At 33.7% G+C, this 22,072-nt stretch overlaps 2 protein-coding genes and 1 long non-coding RNA gene across 4 annotated transcripts in view; 1 reads left to right on the forward strand and 2 right to left on the reverse strand.

Moving 5' to 3' along the window:
- Positions 1 to 22,072, forward strand: part of LOC136037032 (ras-related and estrogen-regulated growth inhibitor-like protein) — a 234,150-nt gene that overhangs the window by 55,696 nt on the left and 156,382 nt on the right. The gene's annotated exons all lie outside the window — the stretch shown is intronic.
- Positions 2,442 to 3,610, reverse strand: LOC136037026 (shematrin-like protein 2). The gene is made up of 2 exons (XM_065719441.1): positions 3,502 to 3,610; positions 2,442 to 2,735 (listed from the first exon to the last, which is right to left on the reverse strand). Exons 1-2 carry the CDS (start codon positions 3,511 to 3,513, stop codon positions 2,502 to 2,504), a joined length of 246 nt encoding a protein of 81 aa, XP_065575513.1. The 5' UTR covers positions 3,514 to 3,610; the 3' UTR covers positions 2,442 to 2,501.
- On the reverse strand, positions 19,099 to 21,983 carry LOC136037027 (uncharacterized). The gene is made up of 2 exons (XR_010619852.1): positions 21,864 to 21,983; positions 19,099 to 19,389 (listed from the first exon to the last, which is right to left on the reverse strand). It is a non-coding gene; the product is annotated as an uncharacterized LOC136037027 (long non-coding RNA).

The following is a 22,072-nucleotide window of genomic DNA, read 5'->3' on the forward strand; positions in this document are numbered from 1 at the left end:
AATAACATAACATTTGTTTTTTTATAATGCATCAAAAATAAAAGAGTTAATTAATATTCTATTCCTTTAATTAATAAAATTTTCCATCACCATGTTTAAAAGACAAACGGTAAATCAAACATTTTTAATTACTCATTGACTATGTTTACTGCATTCATAAATGCTTTCAGTAAAGCCTTATAAAACTTTATCGTAAAGATCTGAAGCTAACGTAGGAGGGAGGTGCGGCATTTGCATGACAATGCGTCGAAGAGTAAAATCAAGCAGAAAAAAGGTCATCCCTTAGGATTTTAAAAGAGTTCAACGATAATTTTTTGGAAATTGATGTTTATATTTTAAGAGGACGAATGATCGGCAAAATTCTGCTCCTGATGAATTCATCCCCTGTCTCTCTTCACTCTGGTTCAGGTAAGGATATCACATAACATTTTAACAAAAATAAGCTGGGGTTATTACATTAACAAAAAAATAAAACAATTAATAAATGAACATCCTTTGTAAATAGATGCGAAAAAACATTTTGCATACTGACCAATGATCTGCATAGTGCGGGTACCGATCTCCTGGTTTTCTGTCTCCAGCTGGGGGTATAAGGCTATACAAATAGAGAATATACAAATAGAAATAAAAATAGATATATAAATGTGGTCTCAATGTGCTTGATCTTATCATGTACTTACACTTAACTCCAGCTATTCTAAGGAGTCTCCGTAGCCATATTGCAACATCAATTAAAAATAATTCCACCTCACTATAATAATAATTCAAACAGTTCGTGGTAACGAACTGTAAGTAAAGAGCGATGAGGCTTAATGGTTACTGAAACTCTAAGAAACAGTCTTAATATAAAAAAAAGATACATCAAAGGAGTCGAATTTCGATGCTTATTCAAAATACGTAAAAGTCACCAAATTTAATGGCACCCATCAAAAGTTACGAGCCTGAGAGAATTTGCCAATTTTTTGAAAAAGGGGGAAACGCCCCCAAAAGATCAAGTGATCTTAATGAAAATCATACCCTCAGATTCAGCATAACAGAAAACCCTACTGTGAAGTTTTCAACCTCCTATGTACACAAATGGAATTTTGCATTTTTTTTTGCCAGAAAAAAGATCACGGATGCGTGTTTATTTGTTTTTTTTTTTTTTTTTTTCCCAGGGGTGATCTTATCGAACCAGTGATAGTAGAGTTTTGGAAAAGGGCTCATTTGAACGGAAATCAAAAGTTCTAGTGCCCTTTTTTAGAGGCAAAAAATATTGGAGGGCAGCTATTCCCCTCCCACGCTCATTTTCCCCCAAAGTCACATGATAAAAATTTCGAGATAGCCGTTTTTTCCAGCATAGTTGAAAAGTCTAATAACTAATAGCTATGCCTTTGAGGATGACTTAACCCCCCACAGTCCCCTGGGGAAGGGCTGCAAGTTATGAACTTTGCCCATTGCATTGTATAGTATTGGTTATTGGGAAGTATATAGACGTATCCAGGGAGGATTTTTCTGGTGGAGGAGGATGGTTACGTGGGTGGATTTTTCATGAAGAAATTTTTCATGGGGGAAGGGAATTTTCCATAGAGGGGGAGCTGGATTTTCTGGCGCTATTTAAAAGTGATTAGAAATTCTTTCAACTCTCTAAGTCTAAAAACTATCATCATATTAACTCATTTGCTTCCTAGAAGAAAGATAATGAAAATTTGGCCCTAAAAATTCCTGTTTGGGGGTTATTGCACCATCCCCCCATAAAGATAGCCCACTGATCCTCCACGCTTCCCCAGCAGCTGGTGTGCAATAAAACATTGATGGTATAACCGTTAGTAGTACTGCATTTACGAATATTGTTTGTATGATAAGCCGTTCATTTTCTATGGAATCTATATACGTTTGGGGACGAATATGGCACCATTTGATAGTATAATTTCTAAAATCGAGAGAAAATTCATATTGATTTCTGGTAGCTGTAAGACAATGGAATATTTCGGAATACGAGGGGGTTTCCACCTTCGCTCTAACTTTCTCTTATTTGCGTGAAAGTTTAACTTTTTGATCCCAATTCTTTAAGAACGACTGCTCTAACAAAGGAATTGGTATGGGATTTTTTTTTCATAATCTTTTCATATACCGTCGCAACTTTTGCTGTGAATCCAGATGATACAATTCGTAATTATTTGTGATTTTAAATGATGATTTCTACTTCTAATTAAATGTAAATCCAGAATTAGAGTTGAGTATCCAGAATCTAAATATCAAAATTTTCTTTTCATCTTGCACTCGTTTATATATTGGATACTTTTATTTAAGCACAATGAGATTTTAGGGACTTAAAAATAAAATTTGAAACAGTACAACTCTATCTCTGTATTGAATCCGGTAGAAAAGAGACAAGAAAAATGATTTAAAAATGAAAAGAGAGCGTTGAACTTGTAACCTGTGCATATAAAAAATAAAACTTCTAAGTGGACTTGTTTATTTGAAAAAGTAAAGAAACACAAAATCAAAAATGATGGTGTTCACCAGTAGCGTAAACCAGCACCATAGCCGTATCCACCATAATATGGACTGTATAGGCTCCTGGAAATGCCAGCTCCATAGGCTCCATAGAGTCCACCATAGCCATAGCCTAGTCCAGCGCCATAGCCAAAACCATAACTTGGAAGGAAGGATTCACTTCCTTCAATTTCTGCAGCCTCCTGTTTTTCTTCTGCTGGTGCGCAGAATGCAATGGCGAAAAGACCAAGGAAAATCTAAAAGAATAGTTGGAGTTAACTACATTGTACTTTGAAAAAACTTCACATGGTATGAAAAACAGTTTTTGTATCTTTTGAGCATGCCCAACTGTTCAGCATTCTGAACAGTTGAACTCTGATTTAACAGTCTTCTGAATCCATGAATTTGTATGTGTATTTTGCACATTCATATTAATCTATCATATAGATCCTCTTACTTACCTCAAAGTTCCCTTATAAACTGGGAAATGAATGAAGTAGTTAGCTCTACATAAGAATATATATATATATATATATATATATATATATATATATATATATATATATATATATATATATATATATATATATATATATATATATATATATAATTAAAATATATATACATGAGCGGGGGTAAAACTTGTAAAAGTTTTCAAAAGTTTCCTTAGCAAGAAATGAGCCCCCTCGCCCCTCCAAAACGGACAAATTAAACAAAGCATTTATCTGTATCTGGAAGAAGACACCTTTTTGCCTTGAAAAAACTCATCATGACTTTTTGCGATTCTGAGATCGATTCCCATTCAAAAATTCTTTTTTGTAAAAAAAGATTTCCGTTCTTTTATTATTAGAATGAGTCTCTGCAAAAAGAGAAAACAAAAGAAAGAGAAAAGAAAAAATATGTCTTCGAGGTAATTTTTAGACCCATAAAATCAGTACATTTTTGTGGAGTGATAAATAGCCTTATTAATATCAAAAAGGTTAATCCTTGTCTGAGGGCTTCGTATGTATAAACATTACTTACAAGAACTTTCATTATTGTTATTAAGTTTGGGTTTATGATTCGTTTAGACAACAAAGAATCAAATACTGATACAAAACTTTGCTTGTTGACTGCTTATATTTAGAAATCGCCCTGTTTTTGGCCTTCAATTGTAACCCGTGATGCTTTGTTTTACTCAGTCTCAAGAATTATGACGTTAATCCGTAATTCCACATTTTTTTCTTCCTGAACCACAAATAAACTTTGTTTGGAATTGAATAACCTTAATTTGATTATCTGACGACATTTGAACGTTGATATCTCCGTCATAAGGCAAACTCCTTCCGGATTTGCCTTGGCTAGATTATTTTACAAAATCGTTAGGTATTTCTTGTACCTGCAGCGGGAGAGAGGGACGACAACACCCGCAAAAATTTAAAAATAAGGAACTCAAACAGGTTTTCCGATGGTTTTTGGCATTCCCCTAGAAAATTTATGATACTCTTCTAGATTTAGGTGTATTCCCCCCCTCCCCCTTGAAATGAATGGACTCCAACTGAAATTCAAATTTGGCCGCGTCTCTAGCATTGAACACGCAGATCTAGCTTTGCAAAATAGTGGTAAACACTTTAAATATCACAGTAATATAACCTTAAGAAATCTTAATAAAAATGAAATGAAAATGTGTGATTCACTTGTGACTTTCCTCACTAAGAAATCAGAATAAAACAATAGCAATTTGCTTAAAAAGCCTCTAGTTTTTGGGGATGTATACTCTTTAGGAAGTTTTAGGGTTTTCTAGAAATGTAATTCTAACCACAATTCTAGCCTTTAAAGGTATATGTGGAGATGGGTTTGCTAAATCGTGATAGCCATTTGTAATATCATAGTAATATAGCCGTGAAATGATCGTAGTAGAAAAGGGATTCAAAAAGCTTGATTCACATCAGAATTATACAACGCTATTTTTTTTTAAATAGGTTATCTTTTTTCTTTTTATCAAACAAAATATGGCGATAATAATATCTCATTGAAAAACCAGCAAGCGTTTGAAGTCGGAAATTCAAACTTAGGTTCTGATTGGTTGACATAATGCAATCAATGCTTGACGTCGAGCTTTAAGAAATAGGATTCGGCCCAACGTACAGCTTTATTTTGAAAAGCCTACCCACCACTCTTGCGATTTTATATTGTTTCAAGCAGAATAAAAAAACGAAAAAAAAGTTTTTTCAATTGACAGTAAAGAGCGTTATTGATAGTTAAAACAAAATGAAACTATTGCATACATGATGGGGGTTAAAACCCCATCCTAAGCCTCAACTCTTTAAGCTGAAGTTTGAATTTTCACTCCCAGTGCTTTAACTGCGACTGCTCAGACTCTAGCAGTTGAAAGAGGTATAAAAAAAATATTTTCAATAATGCCTAAAGAATGGAGAGGCTTATCGATGCACATATCCAGAAGGTATAATTTCTTCTAAAATATTCTAAAAGGAAGTGCGTAAAAAAACAATATCAAATTGTCCTTTAACTTTATTTTCTGCAATCGTAAACTTTCTTGCATAAGAAACTTTCAGTAAAAAGCTATAAAAATTACCAAATATGATTAAAACAGAAAAACTAAAATAAAAAAATCAAGAGAAAATAAAGAGTGGATCTAAACTAACATAACCTGTCACCATTAAATCTTGCATCCGTCTTTTAATGCAGAGTCTCATGAAAAAGAATACAGAAACACAGTAATCACTCCGTCCAAGAATCCCCAAAACCTCCCTTTCCGCTGCTGATGTTCCTCTATCTAAGTGGTATTCTTTTTATGAGGCCGAATTCTCTCCGCCAGACCCCCAACTTGAACACTAATAGGCTGAAGAGCTTGGCCAATTTCTGTATGTATTCTCTGTCTCTGATTTTACAGTATCTGTAACGTATGTGGCTGATGCTATTCCTTAAGCCAAAACTGTTACGAAGCATAGATTGAATTCACGCTCTACATATCAAAAATGGTGGTCCTGCGTTTTTGGAACATCTCACGTTGCTGCTAGAGAGGATTTTTACAGAAAGCTTGTTTCCGTCAGTACTCTACGTCGGAGACCTTTCTCCCCTTCCATAGAAATAAATGAAAACCCCTTCAATCAATACGCGTCTTTTATGCCTGTAACTGTATCAACCAGCTTATGCAAAATTTGAAGGTACTGTTCATAAAAGAGCTCGAAGAAAAATTTTACACGCCTCCGCCTCAATTTAGCTTTCAACATGGCGTTGGGTATGCAGACACCCTTACAGTTGTTGCTAATGCTCTACTTGATGCTTCCTGTTTAGGCGTTTATTCGCCTTGGCGAGTCATTATGTTCGCCACGCCTTTGACTCTCTGATCCATCCCCTTATTCTTTTAAGGGCTGTTAAAAGAGGAGTAAATCCGGTTATCATCAAATCTCAAAGGGATATGTATGCATAGCTACGAGTTTGTCTTAAAACCTGTCTTAACCAATACGAAATGGCAAAGCTACTGGATACAACTGTATCAAACAGTTCGTGGTAACGAACTGTAGTGAGGAGCGACCCGGCTCAATAGTAACCAAAACTCTAAAAAATGGAATTTTGATACCAATAGCTACATAAAAAAAATTGCATTTTAATGCTGATTTCAAATATATAACTTTCATCAAGATTAGTCTGACCTATCAAAAGTTACGAGCCTGAGAAAATTTGCCTCATTTTAGAAAATAGGGGAAAACACCCCCTAAAAGTCATACAATCTTAACGAAAATCACACCATCAGATTCAGCGTATCAGAGAACCTTATTGTAGAGGTTTCAAGCTCCTATCTACAAAAATGTGGAATTTCGCATTTTTTGCCAGAAGACAAATCACGGATGCGTGTTTATTTGTTTTTTTGTTTTTTTTTTCCCATGGATGATCGTATCGACCCAGTCGTCCTAGAATGTCGCGGGAGGGCTTATTCTAACGGAAATTAAAAGTTCTAGTGCCCTTTTTACGTGACCAAAAAAATTGGAGAGCACCTAGGCCCCCTCCCACGCTCATTTTTTCCCAAAAATCACCGGATCAAAATTCTGAGATAGTCATTTTATTGACCATAGTCAATAAACCTAATAACTATGTCCTTGGGGACGACTTACTACCCCGCAGTCTCCCTGGGAGGGGTTGCAAGTTACAAACTTTGACTTGTGTTTCCATTAAATAAATATCAAAAGAATTATCTGGAAATACTTAAAGAAATTTTCAACTAATTTTGGAGGTTCGAGAAATGATGATGCAGCGCCATTTATTTTGAATTGTGTTTCTGATAGAGCGGATTTTTTTTTTAAAAATAGCCACATGGTAAAGATGAATTCTATAATTGTTTAGTTCATTCAGGTTTTTTGCATTGTGTTAATATTTGTGATTTGGTAAAATTTATCATATTTAGTTTACCTATTGTTGCTAAAAAGAGGGATATATTAACAGGATAAGCTTATTTTGGTGTTACTTGGTTGTTTTACATTTGCTGGGTTTTTTTCATAGGCATGTATTTTGGGGGTGATACCTGACACGGGGATGCCATGGCTATTCTGTGGTAGCCACGACACTTGACTGGGTAGAGAATTTAATGTGGCGAAACCCTATAGGCAAGTGTATTCTCCTGATGAGCCCTTGTGTTGGGTTGTTGCCTCTGAATTATTTGTCTTTATTATTTCTATTGTTTGGTAAATGACGACTTATACTTATTGACGACATGACTGCCTGTCCATGGATTATTCTTTATGGTTGATTGTGTATGGCTATGCTGTTTGACCTATGTGATTGTATGGATGAGTAGAGTTAAGGCCTCATTCAAGTGCTGGTCTATATTAATCACTAATTTAGGAAAACAGTTTTCCTTTTCTCCTTCTGTCTCTCTTTTTTTTTTTTTTTTATGTGTTTGTGCTGTTGCATTGGTGATTTCTCTTTTCATAATATAGTAATGGTTACTGGGAAGTGTACAGACGTTTTCAGGGGGATTTAGGATCTTTCCATGGAAAAACTTCTCATTGGGGAAGAGACTTTCAATGAAGGGGGCGCAAGATTTTTTTGCATTATTTAAAAAACAAGGAAAAAATAAATATGAGAAGTTTTTTCTACTGAAAGTGAGGAGCAGCATTAAAACTTAAAACGAGGAGAAATTATTGCGCATATGAGGGGTTTACCTCCTTATAATACCTCGCTCTTTACGCGAAAGTATTATTAGTAATTTCAACTATTTATTCTACGGCCTTTGTGATTCAAGGGTCATTCTTAAGGAATATGGACAGAATTTAAGCTTTAGTGTAAAGAGCGAGGTATCGACGAGGGGTGAACTCCCTCATATACGCAATAAAAATATACGAATATAGAAGTTCGTTACGCAAGTTAATTATTAAACTACGTATATTTTTTACTAATGAAAATGTTCGTAAAACAATTAAAAGTTCTAGTTGCCTTTTTAAGTAATCAAAAAATTAGAGGGCAGCTAGGCTTCCTCCCTCTCTCCTTTTTTCTCAAAATCTTCTGATTAAAACTATGAGAATTTCGTTTTAATTATTTATGTGCGGAGAGCCAAGATCAAAACATGCATGCATTAAGAAACGTCCAGAAATTAAATAAAAAAACAAGTTTTTTTAAATGAAAGTAAGGAGCGACATTAAAACCTAAAACGAACTGAAATTACACCGTATATGAAAGGGGCTTTTCTTCCTCAACGCCCTTCTCTTTACGCTAAAGTTTTTTTTTCCTTTTTTAAAAAGTAGAGATAAGAGAAAGAGTCAAACTTTAGCGTAAAGAGCGGGGCGTTGAGGAAGAAAAGCCCCTTTCATATACGGAGTAATTTCTGTTCGTTTTAAGTTTTAATGTCGCTCCTTACTTTCATTTAAAAAAACTTGTTTTTTTTTTATTTAATCAGTTAAGAGAGGAACCAGGTAAGGTGTAATTGCCTCACCTTGTTATTTCATTAACTATATACTCGAAGCTTAGGACGAGGTGTCCTGCATTTTTTCTGGTATCAATGTTTTATCAGTTACTGAGGCTGATGACATTTTTAACATTAGCTGAATTTCTTTCAAAATTTCTGAAACTTTCCAAGAACTGCATGCAGAATACTCAAAATCTGGTCTTGAATTTAACGCTGAAAAGTCTTACGTAGTACTTTTTTTTTACTGGAAAGACCCACTTTCTCATGGAATTGTATATGGAAATTCAAAGATTTGGCCGTTTGACCAAATCGTGTACCTTGGTGTTCCCATTGAAATACCATTTCTCACACTCGTCATCTCCTAACACCAGATATCAAACACCACACGTCAGCTTCATATGCTTGCATAGTCTCCGCTAAGCTTCGTTTCAACCACGGCTACCTTGCAACCCAGTACAAAACTGTTGTTCTCCCCCACATCCTCTATATGCACCCTTCTGGAAAATTATTAAAAATGCAAATTAATTGAAAATCCGCTCCACTCTCTTCCCTTTCGCAAAATACGTAATGAAATATATAATTTGGACACACGATTCGTAGCTCATCAATAGTCTTCACGTAGAAGATCTTACTACAGCCGTTGCTGAACTTATGAAGAAAAACAGTCAACACATTTCAAGACATGCGTGGAGCTGACCTCTTTATCTCGCAGTCATGTCATCTTAGTGTAAAAACCGACAATACGCGATGCAATAAAGACCAAGGTGTAGTTCTATTTTAGGTAAATCTGCACAACGCTCTGGCAACTTTTCATTGTTTCAAACTGAATAAAACATGAAAACACAAAAACCAAGTTTTCCAAATGAAAGTAAAGAGTAATATTGAAACTTCAAACCGAACGTAAATTATTTCGTGAATGAGAGGGGAAGACTCATCTCACTAACCCTCCACACTTTCTGCCCCCCATGTTTTTGAATTTCACCCCCCCCCCCATGTTTTGAGTACAACTGCTCAAACAAGACAAATTGAATTGGGATAAAGAGTGTTATTTCTTCATAAAGCCTCAAGCATGGAATTGCTCATTGATGCATATTTCCTTTAATCAATAGAATTTTTGCATTAAATTGTTTTAAAAGGCATTCGGTGAATAAATGCTTGCAGTTAAACATCAACTTTATTTACTGCATACACTAATGTAAGGGATTATAACACACTATCGTAAAGATCCGGGGAAAAGGTGGGGACAGCCACCCTTATATTTAGAATAATTTCTAATCGCTTATGTTTAAATTTCTCTCTTTATTTTTATTAAAAAAACATCCTTGTTAAACTGTTAGTTCTTGATATCAAATTAGGTGTAGCATAATTAAGAGGGGAGTTTACACCCCTAAGCTGCCTTCCCTTTACGATAAAGTTTACCTTTTGCCTAAGAATGCTTTTTAAATGAAGATCACCTGGAAAAACAAGACCCCATAACATTTATTACGAGGAACCTGAAACAATAATACGATGTTCAGGATGCAGCCCTCCAGACTCTTTTTAGCTGCCCCCCAAAGACACCCAATCAAAATTTTGAGACAGCCATTATGTCGAAAATTGTCAGAAAGTCCAAAATTATGCCTTGGGGGATTTCATGCCTCCAAAAAAAATTGAGATATAAAGGTGAAACTTTCAGAAAATAATTTACCCTCACCTTTATAGACGCCCCCTCCCCTTTCAGCGCACATCAAAACTTCAAGATAATCATTTTATTTAAAATAAACAAAAGGCCTAATAACTATCTTTCTGGGGATTGCATATCCCCTCACAGTCGTCAGGGCAAGAGTTGCAAATTATGCAATTTGGCCCTTGTTTACGTATGAGAAATATGAATTAGAAAGGGGAAAGGCATGATCCTGGGCGTGTCTAAAAAGGCTGTGAGTATAGACTAAATCGAATGACTATTTGTGGACCTGGGTCATCAAAAGGGCGCATGTGCAATATCTTAGCAATGGCAAAGGGTATTCACTACAAACTTTCAGAGCTGATACAGCTACTACTGCTACTACTACTACTACTACTACTACTACTACCTACTACTACTACTACTACTACTACTACTACTACTACTACTACTACTACTACTAACTACTACTACCTACTACTACTACTACTACTACTACTACTACTACTACTACTACTACTACTAAGGGTACTGCTAGTACTATTGCTATTACTACTTTGACTGCCATTTTGACTTCTTTTGGGTGAAACTGCCACTAATTGCGACTTCGACTACTTGCAACTACGACTGCAAATATAACTACTCAAGGCTATGACTGCTTGAGTCTTTGACAATGACTACTTGTGATTGCAACTGCCATTACTGGCGACTGTGATGACTACTCGCGACTGTAATTGCTTGTCACTGTGACCACTTTTGGCTCTAACATCTTTTGATGTTGTGACGATGATTGCGACTACTTGCGAGTGCGACCACTTGTGACTACTACAAATACTTCTCCAATATCAACTAAGACTGTGATTGACTGCTACTACTACTACTACTGCTACTAGACCTACTACTACTACTACTACTACTACTACTACTACTACTACTACTACTACTACTACTACTACTACTACTACAACTACTACTACTACTACTACTACTACTACTACTACTACTACTACTACTACTACTACTACTACTACTACTACTACTACTGCTACTACTACTACTACTACTATTACTACTAATACTACTACTACTAGTACTGCTACTATTGAACAAAATAAAAAGAGTTTAAGTGCACCCGGGTTGTCAAACGGGTTTTTTTCTGCCATATAAATTCTATAGAATAAAATTCATAAAATTCTAGGGAATGTTGACGGGATGTTGAACTAAATCAACCGACTATGTTCATCTAAGTGCTCAAAAGGGCTTCTTAGAAATATCTCGGGGACTGTTCAGGATATTAACTTGAAACTTTTACATGTTTCAGGGGTAGAAGAAAGCAAAGAAAACTCATGAGATATAATTGTTGAAACATGCTTTTTGGCGTTTTGGAGCATGTTAATGAAAAATTTTTGATACACTCAAAAATTTAATTGTATGCTCACCCTTCTCGATAAATGAATCACTACCAAAATTCAATTTTAATAACACCCATATCGTTGAAAAGTACATTTGGCAAAGGATGTGTGAAACGGGTTAACCTCGTCACTTGTCACAGTAGCGCAGTCCTAAACTGTGGAGATCAAAATGATTTAAAGACCGTTTGGCTCAATGATGACTTTTCTTGATTATAAGAGAAAAATATACAAAATGAAATTGTCTGAGAAAGATAATCTTGATTTCCTTCTAAATAACGGATTGTAATGGGAAAAGTAAAATTATCAAACTAAAGTTAAATCGACAAGCTATTAAAGTCAGAGACAAAGTGTAGGCCCTCGGTAATGTTATGTAATAATATTGTCACACAGCTTGAGTTGGAAAAGTGATAAAACTAATAAATAAAACTAATAAAACTAATATATATAAATATATATATATATATTAAAATAAAACTAATATAATAAAACTAAGTCCAAGTTACGGTTCTATTTTGGAAAACCTACCCTTGGCTCTTAAATAAAAACATGAAATGTATTTACTAAAAGGCTTTCATTTATGAATGAAAAATTTGGTCGTTTCAAAGGGAAATATTTCCCTTTGCCTAGTAGGGAAATATTTCCCTACTAAATTGCCTAGTTACAAATAGTTAGTGGAAACGTTAAATAAAAATTGAACTGCCAAGTAAAATGTTTTGGGTATAAATTTTTAGGGCGGGAAGTTTTCGATCACACTGGTTAGAGGTGAAGTTGATAGAATAATTCATAAAGATTTCCTCCTTTTTATGGTTCATTTATAAGAAAGCCTACCATATTTACTTAAAAAGAAAAAAACGTCCAGGCTGATTGACGATGCAAATTACAGTTTTGATTATCGACAAATAAAAAATATTAAAAAAAGATTTTGTAGGTCGTTCAATGGGCGGTTTTCCTCAATTTATTTGTAATAATTTCTTTTTCTTAAAGATTCAATTGATTATTTACTTCAATTTCCGGTTGTTTTAGGACCAGTATCTACTATCCTTATGATGGATGTAATTATTCATTTTCTTTGTTGTTAATTTTGGGCTTTATTTATTGATCGATGGTGCGTTTGGTTGTTTTAAATATTGAACTGTTCGAACTATTGTATAACTTTATTCTGTTCTTCCTAGATTTTAATACAGATCTTTACTTTCTTTAGAAACATTGTTTTTTTTGCAAAACATTTAAATAAATTAATCTTTGTTTAGGTTATACTTGGTATTATTTAGTTATGAATACACGTTTTTTTAGTTTTTCTGCGTAAAAATTACAATATTGGATTATGGTTTGTATTTTGAAAAAAAATTGAAATATTTAGTTTAAATTTTTATTCTTCAGTGGCTTTCTATAATAGGTTTTTAATAACAGTTCTGCTATATAATTTTAGATAAAAGGCGAGGTGAGGGGTTATTATTTATACGAATAATGAATCTGCAGAATTGTTGGTCTTTTATTTGACAAAAAGACTTGTGACACTTCTTTTGACCCACCATTTCATTAAAAGACTCTTTTAATGTTACATTTTTTTGTTATTCTTTGTTCTTTTTAAGTATATACATGTCAAGGTCATTTATCACAAACATTTTTTTGCTTCGTTTCTTAAGAAAAAGGACATATAAAATCAGAACCAGGAGATTTTTTTGCTTGTTTTCTTGTGTTCAGTGAGGTTCACCCAGAACTAAAATTTAATTGAGCTGTCACGTTGGCTTTAAATTTAGAACCGATCAGATTAAAAAAAAAAACAACAAGATTTTATTCAAAGATTCTGTTTATATTATATTTAGCTGTGTTTTTTTTTTATAAATGCATGTCAAGGTCCTTTATCACAAAGAGTTCCGTTTGGTTGCCTAAAAAAGAAATCACGAATCAATAACGACTAATTTATTTACTTATTTTATTTTTATTCGAGGTTCAATTGTTTTTTAAATCATTGTTGAATTATCTGCGTGGCAAGAACACTCAGAACCAATAAGTGTAAAAATGTAAATTTAATTAAAAAAAATTCGCTGTAGAAATTAGTATATCCCTGCTTTACTATTAAAATTTATTGGCCTTTTAAATTCTCTAAATAAGTTCCTTGACTTATTTGATAAGTATTACTTGATAAGTAATACTTGACCCATTTTGGGGTTTTACAAGTCAGTAAGACCCATTTTTCGTTCAAACATTTTTTTCCTCTTATATTGGTTTTTCCCAGCGTAATTCATATCAAAAAAGTCTCTAGCTGATCAGAGACGAAACAAATGTAGGCAATTTTGGGTGTTACAAGTCCCACATAAGACAAAACAAGTCAGAAGGAAACTGAATAAAAAATTTACGTTTTTCATCCTCTAATATACACCACGTATCCTCCTCGTTGTACGAGCTCGACTCTGGAGGGATATAAAATGCACAAAAAATATTAAACCGTCCATCGGCTTTGACTCTTAACCATATCAAATTACAAGAAACACTCTTCAGCCGTTGGACTTAATGCTGAGACAAAAAATGTTAAGGTACAAAAATTGCGACTCCACCATAAGTTCGTCCATTCTTAGATTTTTTACGGTGAACACCGAAATACCGAAACTTTTCAAACTGAATTTCTTTTTCCAACCAAGTTTCAGATATTGCTACAATATCAAACATACACTGCGAAACCAATAGACTATTAATTTTCATTTCACTCCATCCTTGAATGTTCCAATGCACTATACTTGTTCTTTCCTGTACAAGACCATTGCCCTGGTCTCCCTATTCTTTCGGCCGATTACTTTGATCTTGGAAAGATAGCTTACGAGGTGCGATCTGCCTTTCATTTATTATGGCCCTACCTCTAAGAAAGGGTGACTGTGTTGTAATTCGTGCACTATCATTCGGGATAATAATTTCAGAATTTCCTCTCTTTGGAGTGCCCCTTTCAACTTGTGGTGCAGCAACAGACAAGGGTGTTTTATGCAATTCGATTTCATTTTGCAATTTTACAGGATCACTAAATGCGCTACCGAATGAGGCCAGCCCTCCATTTATTCCCGCTATTTCTGATGAAATTGGGTCTATTTTTGCTAACTGACCATTCATTAGGGTGAGCATTGCCTTTATTCGAGATTCTGCATCATTAGAGATATGGCTATCCCCTGAATTCTGGCCTTGTGTAAATATTCCTTGGAATGAAATGAACAAATTCAAAGCTCTACTTTTCACAGGTCTTGCCAATACGGATACAAATTTGTGCCACTATAATCCTTATTATTGTCAAACTGGCATACCGCTCTTTGATTTTATATGAAATTGTCTTATTTTAATAATGCTGAAAGTTCAATTTATGCAGCGGACAAAAACTTCAGTCAATTCAAGTTATTCAGTGACGTCATATATTCCACTTGGTTACAGATACTGAATGAATATTTTTAATAGTTTATAAGATGTAAAAATATTCTCACTATTTCTTTCGTAACTACTGAAACAATTCAGTGTCACATATATATATATATATATATATGTATATATATATATATATATATATATATATATATATATATATATATATATATATATATATATATATATATATATATATATATATATATATATATATATATATATATATATATATATATATATATATATATATATATATATATATATATTATAGCAGTGTCGTTTTCTACCAAATAATCTCCAATTAGAATATATATACATATCTATATATATAAAAATAAGTTGTCTGTGTGTGGATCTGTGGATCTGTAGATCAGGTGACGTCATGTTTGTTCGCATATGACGTCTGAATTATTTCACACTAATACAAAAGAAGAAAAAAACTAAAAAAGGTAAAAACTACAAAAAAAAACTAAAAAGAAAAAAAAACTAAAAAAGCTAAAAAACTAAAAAAAACTAAAAAAAGGTAAAAATCTAATAACTAAAAAAAAACTGAAAAAAATAAAAAAAGGCAAAAACTACAAAAAAAATAAAAACTAATAAAAAAACTAAAAAAGCTAAAAAACTAAAAAAACTAAAAAAAACTAAAAAAAGGTAAAAAACTAAAAAAAACTAAAAACTAAAAAAGAAAAAAACTAAAAAAAAGGAAAAAACTGAAAAATAAAAGAGAAAAAGAAAACTAAAAAAATATGAATAAATATATATAAAAATAAGTTGTTTGTGGGTTATGTCTGTCTGTCTGTCTGTCGAGTGACGTCGTGTTTGTCCGCATATGACGTCTGAATTATTTCACACTAATACAAAAGAAGAAAAAAAACTAAAAAAGGTAAAAACTACAAAAAAAACTAAAAAGAAAAAAAACTAAAAAAGCTAAAAAACTAAAAAAAACTAAAAAAAGGTAAAAAACTAAAAACTAAAAAAAACTGAAAAAACTAAAAAAAGGCAAAAACTAAAAAAAAACTAAAAACTAATAAAAAAACTAAAAAAGCTAAAAAACTAAAAAAACTAAAAAAACTAAAAAAAGGTAAAAAACAAAAAAAAACTAAAAACTAAAAAAGAAAAAACTAAAAAAAAGGAAAAAACTGAAAAATAAGAGAAAAAGAAAACTAAAAAATATTAATAAATATAAAAAATATAAATATAAATATAATATAAATTAGCAATCAACAAAGCACCGAGACACAAATGACGACCGGGACACAGGGAGTATAAATGACGACCAGGACATAAGTAAAAAAAAAAACTAAAAAAACTAAAAAAATGGTAAAAACTACAAAAAAACTAAAAACTAATAAAAAAACTAAAAAATCTAAAAATCTAAATAAACTAAAAAAGAAAAAAAAGAAAAAAGGAAAAAAATAAAGGAGAAAAACAAAACTAAAAAACGAATGTATATACAGACCGGGACACCGGGATACAAATGACGACCGGGACACAGGGAATATAAATGACGACCGGGACACAGGGACACAACTACAATGGGGACGCCGGGGGGCACAGGGGGATATAAATGACGACCGGGACACCGGGACACAAGGAATATAAATGACGCCCGGGACACTCAAAGAGAAATCACAGACTGGAACACCGGGACACAAATGACGACCGGGACACAGGGAATATAAATGACGACCGGGACACAGGGACATAACTACAAAGGGGACGCCGGGGTGCACAGGGGGATATATAAATGACGATGGCGACTCAGGGAATGGTCGATTAGCAATCACCATCAACAAAGCTCAAGGGCAATCATTAGAATCATGAGGTATAGATCTGAATACGGATTGTTTTCCCATGGACCATTATATTTGCATGTTCAAGAGTCGGTAAACCTGACAATCTATTTATATGCACAGACAATGGGACAGCAAAGAATGTTGTATATTCGCAAGTTTTACGTAGTTAAAAACATATATATATATATATATATATATATATATATATATATATATATATATATATATATATATATATATATATATATATATATATATATATATATATATATATATATATATATATATATATATATATATATATATATATATATATATATATATATATATATATATATATTCACAGGTGGGACATAGGGACACAACTACAATGGTGCGTAACTAATATGGCGCGTAACGACTTACGCGCGCGGGGGGGCTTGGGGGGGGCGAAGCGCCCCCACCAACTAGGTGTTGGGGTGGCGCGAAGCGCCACCCCAACAGCTAGTATATATATATATATATATATATATATATATATATATATATATATATATATATATATATATATATATATATATATATATATATATATATATATTAGCAGTGTCGTTTCCTACCAACTAACCTAGTTTCCCTTTTGCTATCTTGCTATCTTTTTACTATTTTGGTCAATATTCAAAATCAAATTTAATAACCTCCAATTAGAATATGCCTGAGGCCAATTCATTATGATATATTTATAAAGCCTGTAGCTGACGTTAGCTTGGGCCAAACATATCAGACAGTTCTTGGTAACGAAGTATAGTAAGGAGCAACTCGGCTCAATAGAAACCAAACAAGTTTAGTCTTACCCATCAAAAGTCACACCACTAGATGTAGCGTATCAGAGAACCCTACTGTTTAAGTTTCAAGCTCCTATCTACAAAAATATGGAATTTTGTATTTTTTGCCAGAAGACAGATCACGGATGTGTGTTTATTTTATTTTTTTCTAGGGGTGATCGTATTGACCCAGTGGTCCTAGAACTTTGCGAGAGGGCTTACTCGAACGAAAATGAAAAGCTCTAGTGCCCTTTTTAAGTGACCAAAAAAATTGGAGGGCACCTAGGCCCCCTCCCACGCTAATTTTTTTTCCCAAAGTCGTCAGATCAAAATTCTGAGATAACCATTTTATTCAACATAGTCGTAAAAACTTATAACTATGTCTTTGGGGACGACTTACTCCCCCACAGTCCCCGTGGGAGGGGCTGTAAATTACAAACCTTGACTAGTGTTTGCACGTAGTAATGGGTATTGGGAAGTGTACAGACGTTTTTAGTTGTTTTTTTTGGTGGTTGGGAGGAGGGGTTGAGAAGAGGGGTTACGTGGGGGAAACTTTCCATGGAGGAATTTGTCATGGGGAAGAAAGTTTCCATGAAGGGGGCGCAGGATTTTCTAGCATTATCTAAAAAAATGAAAAATAAAAATGAAGAAGTTTTTTCAATTGAAAGTAAGAAGCAGCATTAAAACTTAAAACGAACCGAAAATATTACGCATATAAGAGATTCACCTCTTCCTAATTTGTTACTCTTTAGGCTAAGGTATTTTTAGTAATTTCAACGATTTATTCTACGGCCTTTGTGATTCAGGGGTCATTCTTAAGGAATTAGGAAAAAATGTAAGATTTACTGTAAAGAGCGAGGTATTGACGAGTGGGCGAAGCCCCTCATATACGTAATAAAAACATACAAATATAGAAGTTGTTACGTAATCTAATTCGTAAGTTATCTAAAATTTTCGTAAAAAACAAAAAATTCTAGTTGTCTTTTTAAGTAACCCAAAAATTGGAGGGCAGCTGGGCCTCCTCCCCTGCTCCTTTTTTTCAAAATCGTTCGATCAAAGCTATGAGAAAGCAATTTAGCCAAAAAAATAAATGTGCAGATTTCGTTTTAATTATTCATCTGCGGAGAGCCGAAATCAAAATATGGATTAATTCAAAAACGTTCAGAAATTAAATAAAAAAAAGTTTTTTTTTTACTGAAAGTAAGGAACGACATTAAAACTTTAGACGTACAGAAATTACCCCGTATACGAAAGGTGCTGTTCTCTCCTCAACGCCCCACTCTTTACACTAAAGTTTTTACTGTTTTAAAAAGTAGAGTTGAGAGAAAGAGTCAAACCTTAGCGCAAAGAGCGAGGCGTTGAGGAGGGAACAGCCGCTTTCATATACGAAGTAATTCCTGTTCGTTTTAAGTTTCAATGTCGCTCTTTACTTTCAGTTAAAAAATTTTTTTTTTATTTAATTCCTTATAGATTATAAAGATTCTCAAATTAGCGGTAGCTAAATTTTTGTACTTGTAAGATGTCATTCTGAATTGGTCTCTACTATCTGAAATCGGAAAAGTTGAAGTGTTATAATCTACAGCTAGGAAAATATGAATGAAAAAGCCTACGTTCATTATCATCATACAAAACAAATATGTAATTTGGACATGAAAATTTATTTAAAAACAAAAATTAAAAAAAGAATTATACATGTTCACCAGTAGCCAAGGCCACGACCATAGCCATATCCGCCGTAATAGGGGTTGTATAGGCCTCTTCTCAATCCGACCCCGTAGCCTCCATAAAGTCCACCATAACCATAACCAAGTCCTGCACCATAGCCAAAACCATAACTTGGAAGGAAGGATTCGCTGCCTTCAGTGTCTGTGGCCTCCTTTTTTTCTTCTGCTGGTGTACAGAAAGCAATTGCGACAAGGGCGAGGAAAACCTAAAAAGAAAAATTTTACTTGTCTTGTTATAATTGGAAGTATATGAGGGGGAATAAGATTGTTAGCTTTTTAAGTGTGCATCAATTAAAACCATCACGTTAAAAGGAAGGATTACGCGGTAAATATCCCACGTAAATTATTCTTCTAATTGTTTGACTATGAAAAGTATTTAATTCTGGCAGAAGTTATCTCATTGAGACCAGAGAATCAGATGGCTTTCCAAGCTTAACAGTAAGCTCCTCAGATTCATGACGGCTGAGCTTCCAGTCACATTACCAGCCCCAACCACAAGAAAAGGGATGACGACACAAGAATTTGAACCCCTCGTCCCGGAGGATATACGACTACACGTCCAACGCGCCAACTGATTCCTGTCCCAACAACTCTGCAAATAACAGAAAATAAAAAAAAAGAAAAGAACAAAATTTTCTTTTTACAAAAAGAAAAGCATAATAACGTCATTAAATTGAAAATCGGTGACCTCAATTGACAAAAATATAGGTGGGGGGGGGTAACTTTCAAAATTTAAGGTGTATGGGAAATTTTGATGTTTTATATATTTTTTTTTCTTATAAAAATGTAAACCAAGGAATTTTCAATGGAAACATCTCAAAAAGGTTTTTATTAAAACTTACATGGGGGAATATAAGGGTAGGGTTGCAAATGTCCCCTCTGGGAACCAAAGAATTTAATTTTTCTATTTAAAAAAAAGTAAATGACATTTTTTTAACAATAAAGAGGACTCACTTAAAAAACAAGCCCTGGGGGGGGGGGGGTAAACTAGCTTCATCTTCCACTTTGAATGTATGTTTTTATTTTTTAAACTTCTTAATTGATTTGCTATCTTGATTTGATTGACTGACTTTAACTATCTGTGAAATCAGTTTGGTCTTCTTCAGCCTAACTGGTTTTCATGAAGTATATTCATACGGTGCAACCTCCTTCATAACTTAGAAAGGAAATTGATACAAAAAAAGTTGAGAGCAATCTCTTCCTTCCTTTTATGTTTCTGCCTGGTTCATAGTAATTTGATCATACTGGGTGGTATAGGTAAAAATAAAAAAGAATACGGCATTAGACTTCACAGTCCCTACCGGCGGTGCTGATCTCCGTTTCTTGGCCCTTCAGCCAGGAAGTGCAATGGGGAGTTGGGGGCCAACCATCCTGTGCTTTTGCACACCCTTCCTGTTTACCTTCCCCAGATTTCTCCAGGTACCCATTTAAAGCTGGGTCGACTCTGGCTAAGCTTACTGAGTCACGCCACTGACTCCCGTCCCAAACTGAACAATGGGTACACTGGTATTCGAACCCGCGTCCTTTCAGACAAAGGATCCCAAATCCAGTGCACCAACCGACTCGGCTAGGACGGCATGTATAGACTACATGGTTAACACCCTTTTGACATTTCTAAAGGAATAAAGTTTAATTCCCTTGATAATTTTCAAGGCCGCACTGTCTTTCCATGATGGTATATAAGAAGTAAAATAGGGAAACTTCCATTTAATAGAGAGTGATGGGTTTTAGAAAAAATACTAGACATTTCGGTCACATATGCAGTGACCGACATCAGTACTAAATTATATACCCCAGTAGTAAGACCATCATCAGTAGTAATGCTATAAGTTTTAGACTACTACTGATGATGGTCACAGCATGTGTGACCAAAATGTCTAGTATCTTTTCTGAAACTTATCACAGTCTATTAAAATTTTGTCCTTATTTGTGCTATTATTTATTTATTTCCTAGCGTTTCATCCATGCCTGATACCAAAGAGCATGGTTTACTTATAAGAGTGGAAACTGGCGCTAGTGTAGATAAAAAACTATCAACGACACCTAACCAGGGACACTATTCGTTTTTTTTTTCAGTGTAATATTAGAAATAATTAATTTATCTAGTGCAACTAGTAAAATTAGTTTAGAAATGAATCAGATCCTGACAGAAAATCGATTAAATTTCTTTAAAAAAATGCAAGTATCGCAAGGTGTTAGATGGCGGTGTTATTTTTTTTGTTGACACAAGCACCCGTTTCCAATCTTATAAATTACACATTATCTTTGGCCTGATGTATGATATATCTCCTGATGGGAAATCATAGGAACAGTCCTTGCTTTTTGAATTATTCTCCCCCTTGCTTCGTTTACACAATTTTTTTTTATTTTAATACATGTTTGGGTGCAAGTACTGTGTTGGTTTGAATAAGAGAATGTAGTATTTTAATTAAACAAAATAAAGATAGAAATTAATAAGTTCGCCTTTGTTCAGAACTGACTTGGCCTGATGTCTATATCCTTAGCTGTAATCAGTTGTGCGTTGTAAAACGATTAGAATCCTTAATTTTAAAAGTTTATTAAAAGAAAACATATGATGCATAAATTTAATCGACACTGGGAAAAAACTAGTCTAATTTAAAAAGTCAGAAGTTCACTTTTATTATATAGACTGAAACAGTATTGAAAAAGTTAGACTTACAAATAGTTTCATCATTTTTGGTTGTTCAGATAATTAAGTTTCTTAGAAAACTGTTTCAGTTCTGCTGCAGTAAAAGTACTTCTCAGGTACTTATATTCAACGATTCTTATTTTTGAAACCTTGAAATAAACGCTATTTCCTTTTATCGCAAATAGGGTTGAAGAACTTGAAAAACAAAACGTTAATTTTTTTTCTATAGTGTTTCATCT

This window comes from Artemia franciscana, chromosome 16 (assembly GCF_032884065.1).
Source record: "Artemia franciscana chromosome 16, ASM3288406v1, whole genome shotgun sequence".
NCBI lineage: Eukaryota > Metazoa > Arthropoda > Branchiopoda > Anostraca > Artemiidae > Artemia > Artemia franciscana.